The sequence below is a fragment of the Hemibagrus wyckioides genome, linkage group LG17 (assembly GCF_019097595.1).
Source record: "Hemibagrus wyckioides isolate EC202008001 linkage group LG17, SWU_Hwy_1.0, whole genome shotgun sequence".
NCBI classification, from domain to species: domain Eukaryota; kingdom Metazoa; phylum Chordata; class Actinopteri; order Siluriformes; family Bagridae; genus Hemibagrus; species Hemibagrus wyckioides.
Genome location: NC_080726.1, coordinates 16124630 through 16149486, shown reverse-complemented (window position 1 = coordinate 16149486; position 24857 = coordinate 16124630). Strand labels below are relative to the sequence as shown.

Genomic DNA, 24857 nt, shown 5'->3' with positions numbered 1-24857 from the left:
AGAGCGACGGGTTACTTTCTATTCAAGATGTCGGCGGTGTGTGTGTATCCCATGTGTGTCCGGGTGAGTAGGGGCCTCCTCAGGTTGAGGGGTGAAGCCTCGTCTTCCGCAGCGGCGGTTTTAGTAAGAAATTTCTCTGTTGCCCCGGGAAAAGGGGAACAGAGCGGCGCCACAGAGGGCTTGGCTCAGGCTATTCTACAAAAGAGACTTCAGCAGCAGGTAAGGCTAGCAGTTCACGTTAGCGCTATTCGCCGGCTTTGACATTCATACATAGTCCACACTAGACAGGTTCTCTCAAAACTTAAAACGGACCTGCATATAAACTACAATTCCTACTCGAAGGTATACAAAATATTTTACAATATATTGTGTTTTATCGTTGACGGTGTACCGGTTATCAGTTTGAATGGAGTCATGCTTCTAGGGAGGAATTTAGCGTTGACGTGACCGAGCAACCGGCTGAGCTTCAGATATCTCCATGTACAACATTTAGTGCACTACACAGACTGTGTGCACCGCTACTTTACACCCTATATAGTGCACACATAAAGTTCTTTTACTATGATGTTGGAACAGCATGGAGGTGTATCTCTGTCTGCAGTGATCCCTGTGTATCTTTTAACACCTACTCATTAGCAGAGCCAGTGTTTAATGTGTAAACCCTGAAGCAGGGTGGAAAAAGTACCTGGAGCTTCACTTCGTTTAATATAGAAGTGTTTGAAATGAGTGTAAAGTATCAGACTATGTGTATTCTCATTTACAGTACTCGAGTACATGGTTCACTGTACCTTTTTCAGGGTACTTTTACTTGAGTCCAGTTTCCTGTAGTGAGTATTTTTATTGATTAGATATTTCCAGCTTTAAAGTCTGTAAATAATGATCTGTAAATTACATGAGAAACCCCAAAACCCATTTCACATCTCGCTATCCAATATGTGGAGATACACTATTGCCAAAAGTTTTGGGACACCCTCCAGATCATTGAATTCAGGGGTTGGGTTTGGCCCCTTAATTCCAGTGAAAGGAACTCTTAATGCTTCAGCATACTAAGACATTTTGGACAATTTCATGCTCCCAACTTTGTGGGAACAGTTTGGGGATGACCCCTTCCTGTTCCAACATGACTGCACACCAATGCACAAGGCAAGGTCTATAAAGACACGTATGAGAGAGTTTGGTGTGGAGGAACTTTACTGGCCTAAACAGAGTCCTGACCTCAACCTGATAGAAAACCTTTAAGATAAATTAGAGTGGAGACTGTGAGCCAGGCCTTCTCGTCCAACATCAGTGCCTGACCTCACAAAATGCACTTCTAGAGGTATGGTCAAAAATTCCCATAAACACACTCCTAAACCTTGTGTAAAGCCTTCCCAGAAGAGTTGAAGCTGTTATAGCTGCATGTAAAGGCAGACGTCCCAGTCAAATATCAATGAAAAAAATTCTTACCTTTCCTTGTTCACGCAAAGTTATGTAGTTAACCTACAGTCTTTTCCTGATGTCGTAGTTTAGTTCTGCTTGTCTGTGGCCTTTCGAATTTCAGACACGAACAGAGTCACATTTTGTGAGAAACTGGCCAACAAGTAGACCAGTGCTTTTTTAGTGTCTTGTTCTATCCCGTTTCTGTAAAGTCTGCGACCTTTTTTGGCAAAACAAAATTTCTGTGAGAACTTTTTTGTGAGAAATTTTGTGTGTAAGAACTGTGAATTTCCCTTTGGGATGAATAAAGTGTCTGTCTGTCTGTCTGTCTGTCTGTCTGTCGACTGATTACACTATGATCACTAGTCACCAACTGGTCATCATGGAAATGTGGCAGCTGTATTTATGGAAGGGATGTAATGCAAAACATAGTTATTCACTATTAAAATGATGCTTATTGAACATCCCATTTCAGATTTAGTCTCCATTTGCTGTCACAATAACCTTCAGTCTTCTAGGAAGCCTTTCCCCTAGATTTTGGAGTGTAACCGCTGGATTTGCCCAAGGTCTTTGTGCAGTCAGTGTTCTAATTCATACCGAAGGTGTTCACTGGGATTGAGGTTAAAGTTGAGGTTTGCTTGAACCATTGCTCAGTTTCAGTTTGCCTGTGTAATGAATGATGAAAGTTTGTTTACAGTGACAGTGTGTGTTTCATTACATGAGATGTTAGTATGTTCCAGTACTTGCATACTCTTTTGCTACACACTCAAAATAATATACTTTTTCTTCAGTAAAAGACTTTTAGTGCATAGTATATGTAGGTGAATTTGGGATGGAGCACAGGTTGTGCACAGGGGCGTTGTCAGCTTTGGCCCTCTTAGTTAAGGCAAAAGGAAATTGTAATGCTACACACAGTCATTCTATACAATTGTTTGCCTTTTAACTTTGTGGCAACAGTTAAGGGAAGAAGCACGTATGGTTACGATGGTTAGGTGTCCACATACTTTTGGCTGTGTAGTGTGGTGAAATTCTCTGGGCTACTGATCTGAAGGTTAATCTGGGATAAATGAAGAAAGAATTATACTGTAATGTAACTATGTATGTGACATAATAGCTTTATGTTCTAAATAAAGTCTGAAATCCATTCTAGCACGATCTATGCGGAAATGATAAATAAATATACATACACAGTCCTAATGAGAAATTATAATATAAATATGTCTCTTTGAGCATCATGGCATTAGATTGTCCGGCACTGTACACTATCGTTTTGGAGCATGGAGGGTTTTCTGTATTTGCAAGTAGCTCAGCTGTGTGTATCCCATAAAAGTCACTAATTAGATACATCTTCAGTAAGCGACTGATCCTGGTCAGGGTCGTGGGGGGTCACAGCCTGTGTCAAGAACGCTGGGGGTATGGTGGGTATACACCCTGAATAAGACATCTATTCCAGGGAGACACTTAAATTCATACAAAAAGACAGTTTATCTACTGGCATGTTTTTGCTTTAAGAGTTGGGAGAAGGACCAACCAGAGAACGCAGAAGCACTCACACAAAGGAAGTGCAGACTCTGCATAGACAGAAGCCTGAGCTTTAGAAACCTGGAGCTGAGAGGCAACAATACTACCCACCATGACACCCTGGGACATCTCTAAATATGTAGACCTGAGAGATGCAGAGATGAGATTTGAGAGACTTGGCAGTGGATCCTGTCCTCAATCATTATGAGTAGAAGTTTTTCTGTGGATCTAAATGTATAAGCTGCACTCTGATGCTCATGATCCTAAACATATCAGAAGCTCAGGTGGATTTTTTTTCTTTAAACGTGCATGTCATTATACTGAATTTAGTGAAACGATAGATCCTCAGCCTAACCCTACTACTAAGTCTCAAATATTCCTGAGTAGCTTTTACAGAGACATACTTTTTTTGGTGCTTGCAGAGTCAATCTCCTCCTACAGGGGAGGGAAGCTCTGAGCAGCAGGATAATCAAGGTGAGGACAAGAAGCAGAAAGAGAACACGGCGTATGCAAAGAAGGTGGTGCTTCGCTTGGCGGGGCTTATGGGACTCGGCAGCGCAGTCGGCATGGTCTACATCTTTGGTGAGTTGATCCTCTGGGATGAATCCTCAGTCAGGAGACTGAATGGGTTTTAAACAGAAGGCGTATATTGGAAATACTTTGGTGTTGACCTGATGGACGAGTGGAGTAAGCTGTACTTTGGATTAATTTACATCAAGGGAAATTAAATGAAGATGGCAAAAAAAAAGTAATGTTACTATTGAATATTTAATTTCATATTTAAGCAAGTGGTCTGTCTGTGCTTGTGTATGTATGTGTGTGTGTGTATGTATATATATATATATATATATATATATATATATGTATATATATATATGTGTATATATATATATATATATATATATATATATATATATATATATATATAAAATATACACGCACACATCATATATGATATATGTGAATGATTATTCATTGAATAGCTTTGCCTGCAGTGTACTTTAAATTTTAGGATTTGAGTTGTTGGATATTTTTGATAATTAATTGTTTGATATGTTTTTTACATCGCTACTATATTCTTTGTATCAAGAGCTGTCTAAAGTAAAAACTCACTATACAGTCTGTGACTAATATTTTCTTTGCTGTTGTAGGTAGCAACTCAGTAGATGAACATGGAAATAAGGTATGTACAAAATCTAAAGTGGAAAAATATGGTTTGAAGCCCATCAATGTTTAAATGTACAAATAATCCAGAGCTAGTCAGTGTAGTATTTCTGACAGGTGTTGGAGTTAATTGGGTGAGGAAGTGTGCCACTATCACGCACTTCCTCCAGACTTCTATTATCTATCCCAGGGCGTCTGTGTCCCGCACCTCAGATGGGAGTCTGTATTTTTGTTAGAAGTTGCTGGTGGTCTGCTCAAAGGTGTTGGGGCACACTTCTCAGGTCAGTGTGAATGAGTGTAGGTAGCCTTCTCCAAGAGCACACTTCTCACACTTCTGAAGGTGAGATTCATTTGGCACACTTCACAGGGAAGTGCAGGAGACGAGCGGAGTGTGCCAGGAGCGCTGGTGTCTGATCTCGTACCTGTCCTTCCTCTTGAGGAGTAGTCTTGTGTTATGGTAATGAGTTAGATGACATGGCTACTTCAGAAGGAATTTCACACAGGATTTGTAAAGGGAGAAGGGTGGTGTGAGATTAAAGTAGCATTTTATTGTAGCATTTATGGTGGAATTGCATGCTCATGTGTAGTCATCATGCTATTGTTCAGCTGTTTAAGCACTCTGTAGAAATGCATATATGCTATTTTCACTGTTTCTGATTTTGCATTTGGACTTCAATAGTCAAGTGTATGTATGCCAGTATCACACACGTGCTTCTTCAACAAACTGCAAAGTTAGATGCACACAGTTTGGGTGAACTGGTATGGTGACTGCACCCAGGCCTCCTTACTCGACGTCAGCGCTTGAGTTTACTAATACAAGGGGCAGTGGTAGCTGAAGTGGTTAAGGCTCTGGAAGATAAGATCAAGTCCCAGCGCTGCCATTGTTGGGCCCCTGAGCAAGGCCCCTAACCTCCTCTGCTCCAGGGGCACTGCATCATGACTGACCCTGCACTCGGACCCCAACCCTCCAATGTTTATCTTTATCACACTAAAGATTGGATTAAATCAGGAATGGCATGTTCAACAAGGACATATGTGGTGTGGTCAGGCTTCCACAAACTTGTATTGAGTGCCCACACATTTCCTAATGTATGGACTACATAAATATATTAATTTAAGGAATCAAAAAAGGTTAAAGCTTATTTTTCGTGTATGCACAACTGGAATGTTGTTTAATTTGTTGCATAGTTTTATAGTACGTTATACAGTGAATACACTGAAAGAACACTCCAGCTCATAGCCGAAATTTTATACTTGGCTTTTATTATTATTATTATTATTATTATTATTATTATTATATTCCTTTATTCCTTTATTTATTTATTTATTTATTTATTTAGCTTTGTCATGAGAGAGAGGATTTTAATTTCCCTCTCCCATGCATTCAAGATCCAACTTGCTTGCTTTTCATAATCTTTATTAATGCATATAATTAGCTTGTCATACTTTTGAGGTAAATTACATTGGTTACAGCTTATTAGTTAATTACACATCCGAGCAACCACAACACAAGACTGTACAAGCACTTTAAACCATTCACTTGTCTCGTCTCAGCTAATACATTTTACATTGTCTCCCCTTGTTCATGTGGGATTCTTTTGGGTTCTTTCCAAAAACAGACCTGTTCATTTATTTACAGCATGCAGTGAGGAGTAGATTTTCATCTCTGGGATTTTTAAAATAAGGGAGATCAGATTTGGTTCCAGACATTGGGCTAGATATTAGAATTTCACTTGCAAAATTTAAACAGCCCTTCCAGGATTCTGCAGATTTATTTATTTCTTTTAAATGATTTTGTTTGCTGAAAACGATTTGAATTATTGAAATTGCAAGCACAGAAACTACTAACAGTGAAGAAACATGTAATTACCAATATCTGTACTCAGGTTTGACGCGTGTGAATCAAAGAGGGCTTTAGCTGAATGTGTTGTGATGACATCATGCATTTATGCAGGAATTTCCTCCAAATATTTTCCAAGAGTTTGCTTGATTTTGCATTAATTTATTTGATCGCAAAATCTGAAAATCCTCATTTTGTTATTCAGTGTTAATGAACAATAGCCAAAGTGATCATTAAATTTCTGAGATTTTGTCAAACTGCAATTCTCCTTAAGTCCACTTCAAAGAGCATTTCTCACGGCCGTGTGACTTCTGCACTGTACAAAGGTGTCGGTCTGGGAAAGTGACCACAAAAGAGCAAGGCTGCTCTGAGAGCTGCGGGAATTCCTGTTCGACTGGATTGTGTGTTTAGGGCTCGTCCTGAAAGGACACACTTCTCATGGAAGTGTGATCTCCCTGGAGTGGAGGGTTGAATTGGGCCTGTGCTGCTTGTTCACACCTCGTTCACCAGATCTGAGGGCTCTGCGGTAGGAGACACTGTGACCAGTCATGTGCAACCGGCATCCCGTCTGTGAGTTTTATACAGTAATGGCTTTAACTGTTTCACTGGAACAGACTCCTGATGACACAGAAGGAACTGCTGTTAAATTTATTCTTAAGTTCAGAAAATATTCCACCTGCCATCTAAGTGTCTCTGAATTAGTTGCTGATCCATCTTCGGTTTTAAAGTTCCTAAAAAAAAAAGTTAATCTTAAACATCTTATGTAGTTTTAATATTGAATAACAAAAACTGACTCTCGCCATGAATATAGCCATAGAAGCTGGCATGGCGTTAAAAAAGAAAGAAAGTATTAGTTGCTATTATGAAAGATATTTAATAAATAACTAAATTATGCTATACAAAACTGCATATATTTGAAAGCATGAGCTTGTCCATTTTTAAGCTGGATTTAGCCTGCAGTATTCATCGATATTGAAAAATTTAAGCCACCAGAATTGACCAGTCTCACAATGTAAATCATATAAACCAGTTTAAGTGAGCTGATGGATTGGAGCTGAGTTAATAATGCCATTGTATACAATTTTTAATTTTAATTCGACCCTGATGTGAAATTCCCAAAACCCTGAATCCACAGTTTGTATTACTTTAAAATGCAATGATTCTTTGTTCTTTATGGGTAAAATGTCACACTTATGAAGGCGAGAGCTTGCTTTGGATAATGACCTTGCAGTCTTTAAAGTGCACACTTTGCCACGTTGCTGTGACATGTGGCGTGTGCCGGGAGCTAGGGGTGTGTTCGGGAAAGGGTTTTTTTTTTTTTGTTTAGAGCTTTCTACTGAGGTGTTTTCAAGACGTAATTCTCATTCAGGCGAGACTGATTAGGAGACTGAACCGAAGTGTGCCAGACCTTTTGGTGTCACTAATTAGGGGGCCATTAGATGTGCAGGAAAAAAGGATGCTGTTTCAAGTTTAACTTGGGTATACCTGATATTTATGTGTTTTCATTTATAATGACACATTTGGTATGAACTGTTATTGGTGTCTTTGTTGAAGATTTTGTGGTCATGGGTGTGATGAGAGGCGAGTGTGTGAGCCGCAAGCATTATGGGAATCATGAGAAAACACGAGCCATGTCCAAACAATTTGTCCAATGGACACAAATGTGATCGGATTCTACATAAATACACTTGCAGCAAAATCTGTCCGTGTGTATGGATAATTGCATCCTCTAATATAGTTATAATGAATTCTACATGCTTTTATTTACATCATCTGACTGTTGCATTGTCTAATGGTAAATTTAGAGGCATATAATTATAACACTGATTAACTGTATTGAATCCCAAAACATGATATAAAGTTTGTAGCTTCACTGCAGGACATTGGAGATTAGATATCAGATCTGGTGTTGGTGTTTTGCTCTCGTGTGCTAGCCGTTCTCTGCGGGTGCGTCGATCAGAAGATTTATTCAACACTTCTTTGTTTGCGTCACAAGTCCTTTTGTTTCTGAGGCGTACTTGTTAGGGCACAATTCTCAGGCAGTGTACCACTGACACTTCATAACAGACGTGTAAAGAGTGTGCCAGATCTGTGGGTGTTAAATGTACCGGAGTCACTAGACTAATTGCTGTCACACTGACAGTACAGCAGAACTGTTTTCTAATTCTGTGTGCAGATTTTTTTTTTTTTTTTATTATTGCATTGGCATAATAACAGTTTTCCTCTAATTAACCCACTACGTTTCCTTTTAATATGTCCATACACTCTTGTTCATGTTTGCTTATATTTCCAGCATCATATTTTTCTGGTGTAGAACATTTTTGTTTAGGTTCTGAGGACGCCTGGGTCCTTCACAGCATGTTTCTCGTAATTCCGACGGCTAATTGGCTGTTGAGTGTCACACAGAGGTGTGATGGGCACACTTCTCAGCCAGCTGCTATCCTTGTGTGGCCTCTGTAATTGGCATGGAGTCTGCTTTAAAGGCACTCTTTCCTGTCATCCACCTTTTGGGCCAGAGTTGAAAGAGCGAAGCTAACAGACAGCTGAGAGCCGGAGGGAGCTGGATGTGAAGTGTGCCATGGCGAAAAGGTGCTGCTCTAAACACCTCTGGGATTTAATTGGAGGACTCGAGGTGATGGCGTGGGAGCAGGAACTGAGTCCTGGTCACAGGAGTCTGGTGTTGTAATCAGGAAATAGAGCCTCATGTCGTGCATTCTTTCACAGTCTCTCCTATTGTGTTGCCTGCTTGGTTACAGACTTGGTGAAAAATGTGTTTAAAATTCTGTTTTTTTTTTTTTTGTACACAGTATCTAAAATTTAATTAATAATTATGTATAATGAGCTGCGATTTCCACAACTAGAACTAAAATCACTGACCACTGAGGCTCCACTTGGAGAATCAAAAGAGAAATCAAAGTATAACCCTGACTAAAATATTAGTTAAGCTTCACATTAGACTACTTCTTGGACAACTGTTCATAAATTGTGCCAGAAATAAGCTACAGTTATGTTCTGTGTTCTACACCTCCACTTTTTAAATAGTAATGAAGACATTACTCAGATGACAGGTATTGAATTATGCATTAACAAAGACCAGTGTTCAGTACATCAGCAGTATTCCTGGAGAAACCGTGCACGTTCTTTGCATCTTTTCAATAAGCTTCATGAGGTGTTTTTCGTAAGCCTTTTTTGTTCTAAGTACTTATCATTTGTTTGGAAACTATTTATTCATGAATAGCCGTTCACTTCATGATGTTCACATTTCAGCTATATGCCTTTTTTTTTTTAAATGAGTGACTGTGATTAACCCTGGGTTGATTATCACACCGTAGAAACACACTTTAGTGAACTGTCCTGGTACTGTCCTGTCTCGCTTCCTGGTGATGTCTCTGTTTATAATTATATGTAAGACAATGTCTTTTATACTTACTTATTCACGATATGGTGAAAGGTTTGTGGAAACCTGTCACTTGACAATTAAAATGTTTGAACATCCTATTCCTGATGTTAATTCCCTTCTGCTGTTATAATAAGCATAATTTACATAATAAATAAAATATCTGTACATTTTTGTAGAATGAAATACCAGGCTACAGTAACCACATTTCTACCATTATCAGTATTCTAGTAATCTTATGCTGTGCACTATTTTAAATGCAGTTGATTTGTTTCATTTATTTACTTTTTTTATTTGTTTTCATTTATTAACACTCAGTTGCTTTCTTAAGCATTTTGTTCACTTGGTTCTGTTCTATTGTTTTGCTTTGGAGGTTGCATTAATGTTCAGTAGTTGTAACTTAAACTCACCTGCAGGTGGCATACTTGTGCTTGTAACTGATCTGATCTGAAACAGCGAGTCAAACATTTACTACCCCAAAAAAACAAGTCATTAAAATTGTGTACATAAATTTTGACCGGATTTGGCATTCCAAATGGCCACTGGAGTGAGATGGAACAAATTTGTCCCAAGAATTATGAATTTTCATCAAGCCTAACTCGAGCAATAATGTGGGGTGATTTTGTAATTCATTCTTCCTCACTTTTTCTGTTTATTAGTGCCTGATAACTATGGAATTTTGGAAATATCCTCAAACAGGAAGTTGTGAGTCCACATACTGACCTTACAAGGACGTAAACACGAAGTAGTTGGAAAATGTGTGTGTGTTTGTGTGATATCTAAATCTCCAGTAGGTGTCAGGAGAGGAAGAAAGGGTTTGAGTGTAGTTTATCCAGCCATTCTGTCATACTGACTAAGCGGAACACAACAGAGAGGCAGAGATCTTTCATGGACTTTGACCAAATCAACTTTGTGTAAAGGCTGTACAGTACATTCTCTTATCAATCCCTTTTTATTAATTCAACTGTTTATAATCACAATGAATGTTATTCCCAGTGGAAAAAATGAGATGCATCCTTGATTATTTATACCTTTTTAATACATGTCTTTTACTTGAGATAATGCTTGAAGTTTGCTTATTGAGGGATTTATTTTAAAATGTTTTTGAATATAATTCACTTACACCAATTTCAGTTATACCATATTCACTTGTACAGATTACATTCCCAGGTATAACAATGTACCTTGAAGAGTAGCACCCCAGCAACAAGGAAATGTACAGTTTACTGTCACCACCATCTGGTTAGATCTGGTTGCCTTAGGCTTGGTCTTCCAGGGAAAGGCCTGGAGACAATAGAAAAAGCCAACCTCCTAGGAAACTCAAGGTCAACTAATTTGTCCTGTATCAGTGACTGCTATGGCTCCTGAAAAGGTGAAAGGTCATCACATCTGCCAAGTCAAGATGGACCTCAAGGCAAAGTGGTTTATTCAGAAGTTCTTGAGTCTACCTCAATGACTTTCAGATGCCGGCTTGTTTGGAAAGAGCAGTTTCCACTCACTTCCCTCTGTCTGCGGTGCGAGCAGCAGAAGACTGTCTTTGGAACTGAAGAAGTCGACATACCAGGTCATAAGAAATGCCAAATTTCAGGTCTGAATAAGTCATGGGTGAAGTTCAACATCAGCCATTAACCAGCCTATTAGCCAGATAATTGTTAGCAGCCATTGGAACCAGTCAGGGAGCACATGCATGGGAAAATAACATGTGATCAACAGAAAGGAGGTCAGAAGTCATCATGATGGATGCAAAGCAGTTCAAAGTTAAGGTACCAAGCAGGAAACTGGAAAATATGAGCATGAGTAATTGCAATTTTACAATTTTTCCATGGAATTGGAATGTCAAGGAATTTTATTGAGGAAGACATTTGAAGGAGATAGCAGAAGAGGTGGAAAAGGACAGCGTTTGTCTGATAAAGGCAGGGATCCTAGGGCCGGTTGCAGGGGTCACAGGGTGACATCTGTGCCACTTCCCTACCACCAGGAGCTCTTCCCTAGATTAAAGGGGGTGAAACTGAGATGAAGGGTAGCTCAGAGGTAATTATACTGGCTAACTAGCACCATCAGAGGTGCAACCTCTATTATATCTATTACACCATGTATTCTTTAGCAATACATTATGTAAATGTAAATATGGGTAGAAGTTAAGAGTGACTGATGGACACTCCAACTATTATAGCTGTTCTAAAATGTGGTGAGGTTTTTTTTTTTTTTTTTTTTTTAACCAAACATTGAGGAAAAATCCTAGTACCTGGAGATGTATTGATGCTTGTTGATGATACAAAGATGTGTCCATTTGTGGCACTGCTGTTTCCACTTCCAGTCCAGTTGCAGGTCTGTAGAGTCACCACGTGTCTGTTCTGCCACACGGGGTTGCAGAGGGTACCCATGAGGGCCATCCTGGCAGATGCAGCTGAATATTCATCAGCTTGGTTGTGTATCTGAGTACTGATTAATTGGCTGGTGTTCTGCTCAGCTAATTGAAGGAAACAAGCAGAGGCAGAGCTTATAATGTTAATGAAGCTTTTGTTTATCTAAGGCTTTCTGTATGGTTAATTTGGCACTGCATCAGGTGCAGATTTGATTTTTGCATTGTCCATAGTTTAATCCAGCCTAGCAACAACTGAGGGTCCACTACCTGGAAATGGAAATCTGTTTGACTCGAGCTTGAGGTTTTGGTTTGTATTTGCGTTAACCTCTAGCTGTTATTTGCCTTCTCTTATCTGCTTGTGGTGGTTTCATGAATACTTGTGACTGATTCGCTTGTTCAACCGGTCAATGGTTTATCAATGCATGATCCAGCATGTCTTTTTTTTTTTTTTTTATAAATGTGACTGAAATAGAAACCCACCATCACATGCTAATTTCCAGGCAGATTGAATTTACAATGACGGCTCCTTTCCCAAATCCCTTTGAGCGACTGAGCTTCTTGTTAAACTATTAAACTTTAGGGTTAATACATCTGATCAGGGACAAGAGACTTAAGCAGTAATTAAAACTCGCAGTTGGAAATCTTTGGTGTTTCTTTATCTGTCAGGAAGGATTTTATTTTATTTTATTGTGATCATTAAGGTAAAGAAATTTTCTACATGGCTTATTAAGCTACAATCATTCTACAGTAATGTGCATCAAGAAAATGTAGAGTTAAATGATTTATTTGCACACATCTGACATGTTTCATCGTCATAACCTGACCATCGTTTTTTTCCCCCCTTGCAGATAGCAGACGAGTTTGATAAGGGTAAGTCAAGTTCTTCCTCCATATCTGTTCTTGTACATGTGGACACAGATGAAAGACAAAAGCAGGTGGCTCTGATTTTTGTGTGATGGGATTGTCGAGCTATTTTAATACACTAAATGTTGCTTATGTGGAACATCACAAATGTGAAATCTTTCATCGCTCTTATGGTCTGTCTCCGCTGAGTGTCTCACATGTGTATACACTTAGCGCAAGAGCTCGCATCCTTCCAGTTATAGAGGCAGGACATAATTAGTTACAGTAAAGCCTTAAGGTTGTGTAAGCATTTGGGGTTTTGTGAATATTGCACAGCACATCAGATAGCACACTAGCAGGAAGTTTCTTTAGAAGTGCAAAGAGTCTTATGTATTTGATTCCCTGTCGTGTGTGGGCTTTTTGTCGTCATTTTGTTTTTTTTTGTTTTTTTTCTTTTCAGTTTTGATTTGTTTTAAAGAGCTACTGCTTGTCCCAGGATTTGAGCTAGAACATCTGGCTCAGATGCCGATCATTACTGTGGCCAGGTTATAGCATGTCGACTGGAGCTGTATCTTCCGGCCAGATCCAGATGGATGGTCCTGTTACAAATGGTTTAAATTAAGATGGCAGTGTGTGATATACTTGGGACAGCAGACCAGGAAATGACTGCAAATGGAGAAAGCGATGTTGTCACATAGCTGTAGTAATGGAGAGCCAGCTGTGCCTTTCTCCTTTCAGACCGATTTCTAATAAGATAGCTATCCACGCCACGCTCACCTAGTGCTGTAATAATCGCTTAATTAACAGCACGCACGTCCTGGAGTCTTCACCTATGCGCACACACACCCCACTTAGATTTATAACCTCCGCAGCTTAGGACACTAGTGTCCAACATGAAAGCGTTTAATGTCACAACGAAGGCAGATAATTACTTTAGAGACTGCGGTGTAACACCAGGTCCCTGAGGGGAGTGTGGATGTGGTCTAGCTGCCTTCTGGCCTCACGCTAACCTTCCCTTCATCAGCAGAAGGTTGGCGGAGGGATGCGGGCCGAGCCTCTCAACAGAGAAGTCCTTGGGGAGCTAAGCAAGCGTCCCTCTGAAAGCATTGGCTCCATGCCAAGTGAGACTATTCCTTCAAACATACATGTGTTTGTGTGTGCTTAATCGAAAGTGCTTCACTAAACTGAGCAACATCAAGTTCTAACAAGTTTGAAGGTAGTGGGATGTTTTGTTCCACTGTAATGAAACTCTTTTCCTACTAACTGCTGGTATGCTTGATGCAGAAAGATATTACGTCCTTTGCCAAGTTTTAGTTTTATTTATTTATTGATTGATTTATTTGAAGACTGTCACTTTTTGTCAAAAATCTGAACACAACTTACTACCACAGCATTTGTCTTAAGTTTTGTTTAAGTCAACAGTGTCCTGTGTATCGACTAAACACTTTGTATGTCCTCAGGCACAGATAGCTAGTAAAGCCCCAGCAAAAGCAAAAACAAATAAACCGTGCCCTGAATGCCTGACCACGCTGATCAGTGTGTGCTCCAAGTTCAGAGAGGTGTGCGAGTGCCAGTGCTGTTATCCTTCAGTATTTTTCTTTCCTTCAAAAACACATCTGACAATAAAATGGAAAGCAAATCGACAACAAAAAACCCTGTGTCTAAAAAGGTAGAGGAGAAGAAAGGCAATTGAGCAATAATGGCCTTTGGCAAAATAGCAGAGCATATGCTATGCTAGTGCCAGATTAAGGCTTTTGAGGCTTTTGTTGAGGCTAGAGGCCCAGCCATCGATCCTTCTCTCACTCCCTCCATCCGGCATTTCAATGGACGTCCCTCCAGAGAGCCACCGAGCCTCTCTAGCTCAACAATAGGCCTCTCCATTACACTGACAAACAAGGTTAGGACAAGGGGCTCTTCAAAGTACACCCAATTGTTGCGCTGAACTTTTTTTTCCTGCGCCGGTGTCTCCTCAGATCAGCTTTAACGGTCTTTGCAACTGTCCATTCTTTCGGGTTGATCTTGACCTCTTGTGACAGACAAAAGTCTTAAACGAACGATTAGGAATGTGATGTTTTGTTATGGTTAGTGGGGTTTTCTGGGTTACTGCGATCAAAGATCAAACATTCTTTCCTTTTTAGTTCCCTTGCTTTTCAATGCAGCTTTCTATTCATACCACCTTTACATTTCTCCCAAACCTATTAAAAAAGAATCTTTTAAGGTTGCTTTTGCACCTCTTAGTCTGTTTATGGCATCCAAAATCGATACTTTTGGTTGGTTTTGTTCACGATGCTTGTAATTGAACTAGCAAAAATAATGTTGGCGTGTGTGGCTGAAACACAGGAAAAGCATTTTATTCGTGCTCAGAAATACGGTAGAATGGAAAACAAGCCTTTACTCATAGAGAGCACAGAAATCATCGGAGTGTAGAGCAAAGATGATATAAATAACAAGTTTAAAACATGCTGTGTACCTTTTTTTTTTATTTGTCCATCTGAATATCCAGAACTTAAACAGACCTGGCTTAGCAGTCTTCAGATGTCTTATATGTTTATATTTGTGATCGGTGGATTGAGTGAAGCATGATATGCCGGGAGCCGATCAGCAGACCTCACCACATACTTTTATACTAGATGTATTCAACCTCTGCAACTTTTTACCTCTGCAATACTTCATCTATTTTTAGGTTTGTTTTTTGTATGACCCCATCTTCTGAATCATTCATAATAGTGATAATAGCGGCTCAAGATGTTTTATACTTATGCCACTATTTGTGATTTATTCTACTAGAAGGAGGAATGCAGGTTTTTTTTTTGTTTGTGGTCTTTGTGTTTACTTCTGTATTTTCTGCTCATGTAGAGGGACCTGGTATCCAGCAGCTCAAGAGAACATTCAAGTATTTCAAAGATTACAGACAGGTGAGCCGAATCTTTTGGACTCCTTTATATGCAACACAATTATTTGAGTTTAAATAAGATAACAGTTCTGATTCTGGTCGCCGCAGATGATCATTGAACCCACAAGTCCGAAGCTTCTCCCCGACCCACTGAAAGAACCTTATTACCAGCCTCCATACACTCTGGTGCTAGAACTCACTGATGTTCTCCTTCATCCCGAATGGTCGGTACGTCTTTTCCACCTTTTAATATCTCCAGTGACATGACCGGCACATTCTGGGTCTCATTTTGCCTTTTGTTCCTTTCAGATATGTTCAGTCTGTGTTATTTTTCTGCTTTTTGTAGACACACTGTTTGTTGCATGGTCATTGCGAGTGACTGTGATTTTGTATTTTTTTCCTAACAAAGTAAAATTAGTTGGTCACCATGTTTTGCATCTGTGAAGTGCCATAAAAAGTGAACCTCTGTAAGACTAGCCTGTAGCTGCTGCAGTGGAGCTGGTGTTTAAATATGCAGAATGTTTGAGGACACTAAGCAGTATGACTCTGTTAGTATACCTGCTGAGATAATTACATTCACAATCATTTTACTCTCTTTCTGATATTTCTCATTTCTGCTTATAACAGTTATAAAACTGGTAATAGTCTGTTATACCACATGTTACATATGTCGTTGTTGCTGTTGCAAAGGTTTTGGCCAAAAACTTCATCCAAATCACACTTTATCTATTTATGTTTTTTTAAAAAACAATGAACAGCTGTTAACACACCCATTCTGTTGTGGTACTAACATGAACTTTTCAATGTTTTGGTGTGTGTAGTTGGCAACAGGCTGGCGTTTTAAGAAGCGCCCAGGCATCGAATACCTGTTCCAGCAACTAGCACCACTTTATGAGATTGTCATCTTCACATCAGAAACTGGCATGGTGAGTAGCATGAAGTAGAGGAGCATCATGATGATCTTCATCAGCGGATAAAAAGATTATCTGTGTCAGTGAGGGCAACGCAATAACCGTGGAATACCTTGCTTCAGGTTAAGCGTGTTCATGCAGCCCTATTTAAGATGGTTTGAAGTGATTTTGGCTGTTTCTAATTTTTTGTTTGTTTTTTTTGTCTCTATATCTGTGCCAAAAACCCGTTTTGCAAAAAATAACGTTGCTTTAATTCCATAGTAGACCCAACACACATGGACAATACACACTGCTTTGTCCTTGTGTTTGTTGTTGTTGCTGTTGTTTCGTTGCATTTGCTGTGTTATCAGTCGCTCTTGTTTACCTGATCACCCACCATGCGACCGGACTTGTTGTGGGTTTTGTGTAGGCTTTTCTAGTGGGCACGCGCCTTTATTATGTCAACATTGATATGCTAATGAGGCATACACACAGTCTAGTTAGGTTTCTTTTTGCAGTCTGTTGTGGTCTGTCCATGTTTGTTGTGGCGTATCCCGTCACACTGACGAACTCTACAGTACAGACTCTGCTGAATATGGTGCCCAACAAACTCGTCAGGTTTTAATTCCGCACTAAGATTCCGAGATGATAAAGAAACTAGACGATTAAATCGGACTGACTAAAATGCATTATGTATTTTTTTTTGCTATGGGAAGTGTGATCTGACTCAATCATATTTACTCAGTGTGCAACATCAAATCATATGGCATTATCTTATATTCTTAAGAATTCTTAAAGAAATCTTGTCAGATCAGGTACTGATACTTCAACAGAAAATTATTTCAGGTTCTGGTAGTTTGCAGTTCTCAGAATTGTAGAGTACTTCCTGCATATTTAGTTTTTGTTTTCATTTATGTAACACATTACACACAAATTAGCTCATTACGAGGCTTGTCCTAAATTGGTCTGCCTGTCTGTCTGGGTGTCTAGCTGTGTGTCTGAAACCCAACTGACACCTGAGTGTTAATAATGAATCTGTTTATCTGTTCAGACGGCGTACCCCCTGATTGACAGCATAGACCCACAGGGCTTTGTCATGTACCGTCTTTTCCGGGATGCCACACGCTACATGGAGGGCCATCATGTCAAGGTGAAGTTGACGAGTTAATTTGCTTCCTTGAGTTGTTCTCAGTTTGTTTGTGTGTGGGTTTGTGTCTGTTTTCTTCTTCTATCCCATTCCAGTAATGAAGCTGACAGTGTAACTTCAAATTAATGAAACTATTTTTAAACTATTGTTGCTTTCTGTTTCAGTCCTCACTCTGTCTTTGTCCTTATCTAAACCGAAAGATCTGGCTTGCAAACATTGCAGTTGCTTCCGTTAAGTCTCTCTACACTCTCTATACTGTACTAACATATTTATCACCCGTTATCAGTGCTATCCCCCTCTGATGGGCCTCTTCTCCACAGTGACCCAGGTGGCATAATGCTGTAGTGCCTCCTTGTTTCTTCCCTGTGCTGCCCTTCTGCTCCTCCATTGATTTATTTTTTTTTTTCTCCCCCTTTCTTTTCCCCATGCTATGCCCACTCTTTTTCTTCTCTCAGTAGCCCAGGACAATAGCAGTTTCTTACGGTCCTCTCCTCGCCCTCTTTTTGTGCCTCATTAACCTTCTGTCCCTCTCAGCTACTTTGTTAGGTCTTTGTTACCAAAGCTACGTTCTCTGTGTGCCAGTGTAAGAGCAGATGTGTTACTGTGTTACAGTGTTACTGCACAGAATGGAGACAGTGATTAGTCTGAAAGAATATAGTCGTAGATCATTTCACAAACACTAGGAACATCTCAGCAAGGTAAAGGGAGGAACCTTATGTCTAGATATCTTTTCTTTCTTTCGATGTTAATTACACTGAGGCTAAGAACTACTTAATGCAGGTAACAAGCCACTGTACCAGTGTTTATTGCTAAACTGGAAGACGTAAAGAAACATGAAATGCCAACATGTGCACTATCCTGTCCATTCTGAATGTAACTCTAAACTGCTAAGCGATTTTGTGGAATGAAATGTGGGTGTTGTATGTATGCGTGCAGATATGCTGGTTCTGTAAACATACATCACAATTTGTCAGTTCTGAACCAGTTTTTTGCTTTTGCTTGTTGGAACCTGTAAGTGCATGTGTGAATGATGGAATATTGTGTGTGTGTGTGTGTGTGCACATGCATATGCTGCCCTCTTGGCGGTCATATTTCACTAGTGAAGGACTGGCCTTGCAACCTCGCCTCATTCAGCCACTCGCTCCCTCATTCACCTCCTGTACTGACTGCCTCCTTTCCCCTTGCCACCTCCCCCATGTCCCCCGCCCTCACCTCCCATCTGGCATACTGAAAGGCGGGAGGCATCAGACTTGAAGTGTGAAGATTTGATGACCGCACAGTGCATACATTCATGAAAGTTTGGTCCTCCTGTTAACATTTGCATAGTCACCATAAACAATACTCAACTTTTATTTGAAAACTATAAAGCACTTAAATATGTTCATTTGTGTCTTGCGATTATTCTGCAGGACTGTGGCATACTTGTGATTTTCCACACACAAGAAATTTGCCTAAGCTGAAGAGTAAAAAAATAAAAACTCACCAGTATTTAATTCAACTCAGGGTTAAGCGTAGGCACAGTGTTCTTTAGCTACAGGTATACATAAAACATTGCAAGTACTTAACAAAGCGAAGTCTGTGTGTGGACATGACACCAGTGGATGATCAACAGCACTCTGACTTCTGGCATGCTCCCAGTAACAGCCACACTGGGGACACAGAGACTGGATTGGCAGGTGTTGAGCGTTGTGTGTGTGTGTGTGAGGCACGCGTCCTCTTACACTTCACCTGAGGGGATTAGAGCTTGTCTGATGCAGCAACCTAATACTCTTACACTGCTCCCAGTTAACACAGTCCTACTAACAAAACACACACTGAGGTATTAAGACACTGCAGGCTGTATGGTACAGCGTTGCTAATCACCAATACCTTGAATACTGCTTAAATACACATGCACTCAAGTCAAACATGTACTCACTGCACCGTAGCTCCCTGTGGGCTCCTGGAAGGGCAAACACGTAAATCGGCGTGAAGCGTGTCGCGTGTGTATATAGGTCTACAGGGGTTTCCTTTTCGGGCTGGCTCATTCAATATTTACCCATCTCTCTCTCTCTCTCTCTCTTTTGCTCACACTCTCTCATCTATCTGTCACTCTCCTTCTCTTTTCCCCCTTGCTTTGCCCCTGTGTTCAGCCCCTCAGGGGGATACAGATGACCTCAGTGATAGGGAGAGTACAGCGTCCCTGTCCATCTGTTCCTGGGGCCCACAACTGAGACAGCTGCCACAGAGAAAATGTGTGTTATGCGTGTGAGAGACAGAGAGACACTGCAGGGGTCAATGAGTGGGTGTTAACAGTTTAAAGCTCTTTACACATGCATAGGTGTGAATATGGTTTATGTCAGTTTTATTACAGGGGTATGGGAGTTTGTTTGTTTGTTTGTTTGTTTGTAAGGGTCACATTAGGCCTGCATGCACCAACATACCACTTTTCGGAGATGTCATAGTATCGACAGTACTGTGCAACCCTGAGCGTTTGGGGTAATGTAATTTTTAACGCTTCTTTGAAGGAGCACTGGAAGAATAAGAGCAGGCTGGAAAATGCTGCAACCTAGAGTTAATGGGAAACAGATCCACAATCTTGTTGCAGTTAGACTTTTGTATGCAGTTGACTGCACTGATAAAACACTAAGCATTTGCAAATACTTTGTATACTTGCTGAGCTGCACACAGCCCGTGAGACATTGTGTCTCTGTTCATCTGTTTTTCAGTTCACACTACAGAAATGTTTTGAAATGTTGTAATAAACTCATGAGGTTGCAAGATAAGAAATTTGGTTTTGTTCAGAGAGTGTTCAATTTCACGCCATCTAAAGTAAATGATTTTGAAACGCCAGCACAGTGTGAATTAGGTAAAACACAAACAAAAGCAACCCACTATCTTTTGCCTTCTGTGACACTGCTTTCATTCTAGTCAGATTAACTTTAAAGCCACAAATCTGGCAACCCTGATACTCTGGCTTGCTTGATTGCTGAAACCATCCACTTCTAACATCCAACATCTTAATTCATACCAACCCTGTGAAATGCCATAATCAGACTCAGTTCCGGTGAACACAGAACATAGATGACGTCTTTACTCAGAGCCTGTAAGAAATAATCAAGCACAATGACGCAGAGCTTACTTTATATTCACATTCCACAATATCGGAAATAGAGTGTTTACTAAATGGAGTGTTGAGTGCAGAAATGTGATAATACCATCATGTGTCACATCTAGTTTTCCAAAGACGTCCATTAATCCCACGTTAATCTGTTTACAAGAAATGTGTCATAGAAGGAGATGAACACAGTCGGGTCCAAAAGCCTTTGACCAAAAGTACTTAGTGTAGTGTAAAGTGTAGACACCTAAAAAAAAAAAAAAAAGTTTGCTTGGACTCCACAAGTTTGTATAAAAACTGTTGATGCATGTTAGATCAAATCAGTTGGTATGACACACACACACAACCAAGATCTGATCTCAACAGAGAAACTGAACTGTGCTGGACACGGACACACACATACACACACAAGCATAAAAACTGAGAACTGTGTTCCCAACGAGAACTGAACTGTGCTGAACACAGACACATACATACAACTGACACATACATACATAGAACTGCTTTCAGCAGGGATCTATACTGTGCTAGACACACAAACACACACACACACAAAAATTGTCCTGTTTGCACACGTCACTTTACATTATACTGCACATTATATTGATCCTGTTTACATGGTAACTTTATTTGCACTCACTGTCAACACTGTTCTTTTGAACAGAGTCGGTCTATATGTTTATGTGCGCTGTCTTGTCTTGTCATCCTGTGCACTTCTGTTGTGTGTCTAGTTTTTTGCACCTTAAGAATAGTTTAGTTTTATCTCTGTTTAGTTCTATGTTTGTTTGCATCACTGTACTTTGTCTTTATGTGTAGCACCTTTGGTCTAGGAGGAACGTTGTTTCACATCACTGTGTACTGCATCAGCTATATATGGTTGAAGTGACAATAAAGCTTCTTTGTCTTTTGACTTTGATATGCTTCAGTAGAAGGGAAAATATTTGTGATAAATCTGACCTTTTGTTCAAAGCCGTTAAAATGGTCAATGTCACAAATTTACTCATATTTAAATAGAAGCTTATAAATTACATAGTCAAAATGTACATTTCTATTTATTTAGGATTTAAAAAAAAAACCTTTTCCCCCATATTTTGTTTGTTTGTTATTTTTAAATCCCAAATTTTCAGTCTGGTCTCATATTTTTAGGTCTCATTGTATTGTCTTACAGATGGCACCCTGAGAAACTGAAGCAGTTCTCAATAAAAATCCAGATTCAAATCCTTAATTTGGCTTTAAAAAAATAGGGCATGAAGCTGTCTTTAAATCTTTCTCGTTCATACTTTTCTCATTTTCCCTTTTTTTTTCCTCACAGGATGTGTCTTGTCTGAACAGAGACACCTCGAAAGTAATTATAGTGGACTGCAAGCGAGAGGCCTTCAGCCTGCAGCCCTTTAACGGTATGGCACTGCGCAAGTGGGACGGCAACTCTGAGGACCGCACGCTCTATGACTTGGCTTCCTTTCTTAAAAGTAAGTATGTGGAATACTTGCTGATGAGTTTGTAAGAAAACATACACACATGCATAAACACACACACAGTCCTAATGATTCTTTGTCCTGTACAGCAATTGCCATGAATGGTGTGGAGGATGTGCGTACTGTACTGGAAAACTACGCCCATGAGGAAGACCCCATTGAGGCCTTTAAAAGGAGACAAGCACAGCTTGCACTGGTACACTGAACACTTTTCCTCTTGTAACCTTGTCTTGTAATACCTGTAGAGTTAAAATATGAAGAGGAAAGTGAAGTTGAAATATGAAGTTATTTCCCTCTTTATTACATCAGTATGGCATCCAAAATGGAAAAAAATAGCCCCTGCCAGTATGGGTGGAATAGACAAGCTGACACTTTACACAGACGCGCACACTCTCTGATTATAGTCTGGGGACCGAGGCAGCACCCGAGGTGTCATTTGTAGCTGGGAGCAGACCTAAAATGCCTGACTTTCTCATGCAATGTAGATCACAGAGCTTGTGTCTTTTGAAGGCTACTAATGAGCTCATGTATTGTTTTTATCAAGGCACTTTGTCAGGCATTGTGATCTGGAGCTATAAGTGCTGACAATTTAGTGCAGCTTTATATTTTGAACTCTATAGCCAAGCGTTAATCCCATTTGCCTGGCTTTTTTTACTCTGTTTAATTAGCAAGTACTTACTAAAAAACTTGACACTTGAATCGCTTAAATTCAAATCTTAGCTGTTGTATAGTTCCATACATATTTTAATACACATCATAATATTCATAAGTAATAAAAGAACAGGACATAAAGAAAAGACAGGCTGGTGTACCACCTGATGTAGATTATTACCCTGTGACACCATTATTCCTCTGTTACCACTGAGCTTTGTCCAGTCTGCTGTTATAAAAACTTAATCAATGCCCACTGACCAATCAGAATTGAATACAACAGAAATAATTGAAATTTTTATTTCAATGGCTGATCTAGTGTTCTGACCTGGACATCTGATTACTCCAGGAATGTTCCTAATATGATTTTGTCCCCCGATCTTCCTCTTCAGTATTTTATAATGCCACTTGTTTTTGTGTTTAGGAGGAGGAGCAGAGGCTGGCAGATATTTCTCATCAGAAGAAGCAGGGCTTATCTTTAGGCTCCATTGCAGGCCGTTTCTGGTCCCGCAAGCAGCAGTGAAGGTTGTCCTCTCTGAAGGCAGGCAGTTCTGGGCCACCCTGGGCAGTGACTGGTCAGTGGGGCAAAGCCACAGTCACTGGCAGGTGGTACCCCTGGCTGCATTGGAGGGAGAATAAAGGGGGAAAAACATCCAGTTCCTTCCACTGAACTCTTGCCGCCATGGTGTGGGAGAGGAGTCGGGAACTCCAAAAAGACCATTTAGTACCTGTGTGCTGGTGAAGGCATTGTCTGGACTGACCACAGCCTACAGCACGCCTTCCTCTGATCTCAGTTGTTGTGTTTGTGTCTAAAAATTCGTTCCGAAGGTCTGTATACCTGGACCAATTTTTCTCCACTTCTTAGCTCATCCATTATCATCAGCCACACCTTGCATTGGACGCAATCAGTGCTCACTAGAAGACTGTATTAATCCCGGTTTAGTGCTGGAGCACTGATGGGGTGCAGCCATCCAATTTACCTAAGGAGTAATGTGCTGGAGTTGTGTACTCTTGCTGCTGTAAGGACTGCAATCTGTGTCAGCACGCCAGATTGTAGTTCATATTAAGTGAAGTCACATCTAATGATGACGTTGACCTGGTGCCATTTCTGTTTTTAACTGCAACGGTACATTACATCTAAAGAGCTTGTGTAATGCATTTAATGTGAACCGCTTAAATGACCTTCAATAAACAAAGTATGTTTGACTTTCTATAATTGGAGGTATTTTTTCCACACTTCACTAATTTTGCTTATGCTATTGATGATTAACATGCAGTAGACCTGAACAACATTGGATAAATGCAACTTTCAAAGAGGACATGCTAGTTTTGTGGATGAATAAACGCAAAGAACACACTTCTACATTTTGTTCCCATTTTCAACTGTATCCCTGAAAACAATTTTGTGTAATTGAAATTTTATCCATGTACACAATTCAGTAGCCTTCCTCAGGTTTGTAACTAGTCAGCATCTTCTGATTTCATTTCAGTCATTTGATAACACTGGCTCTGGTTTCACAGCAAACTGCTTGTTAAATGCTCATGGCTTAATAACACTTGACCTCAGTATTATAAGGCTCTATCTGGCATTTAGAACTAAAATTAGTTTATGATGTAAACCTGAGGATACTTTGATTCTCCTGCAGTCATATTTGGGAGAATGTTTTTTTTTGTATTCAAACTTTGTGTGGATATCCCCAGGCTCACAGAAACTGGACGCTTAAAGACTGAAAAACTGTAGACTTCCTGTAAGCTTCTGACCATTGCTCCTCTGACCTCTCTCATCAAACACACATTTCTGCGCACGCATACACCCACTGCTCAATTAAAGTTTTTCACTCGTGTAAATCCCAGGAGATCAGCAGTTTCAGAAATTCTTGAACCAGCCAGTTTGCAACAGCCCACACCACCGTCACTGATTGATCTCACATTTTCCCCCATTCTGATGTTTGATATAAACATTGACTCAAGCTCGTGACCTGTATCTACATGACTTTTGTCCATTGTGCTGCTGCCAGGCGATTGAATGATGAATGAATGAGTGTGAGTAATAAAAACCGGTGTAGCAGCTACCATACTTGCTTATTTTACACAGTAGTCACAGGCTGGTACATTAGAAATTCTTCAATGCAACAGAAAAACAAATATACATCATATA

At 39.9% G+C, this 24857-nt stretch overlaps 1 protein-coding gene across 1 annotated transcript; it reads left to right on the top strand.

Moving 5' to 3' along the window:
- timm50 (translocase of inner mitochondrial membrane 50 homolog (S. cerevisiae)) lies at positions 1-23915 on the top strand. The gene is made up of 11 exons (XM_058414179.1): positions 1-219; positions 3360-3519; positions 4089-4120; positions 12552-12573; positions 15403-15461; positions 15548-15667; positions 16261-16365; positions 17381-17479; positions 21886-22042; positions 22138-22244; positions 23124-23915. The coding sequence occupies exons 1-11, from the start codon at positions 28-30 to the stop codon at positions 23220-23222; spliced, it is 1152 nt and encodes a 383-aa protein (XP_058270162.1). The 5' UTR covers positions 1-27; the 3' UTR covers positions 23223-23915.
- The last annotated feature ends 942 nt before the right edge of the window (positions 23916-24857 follow it).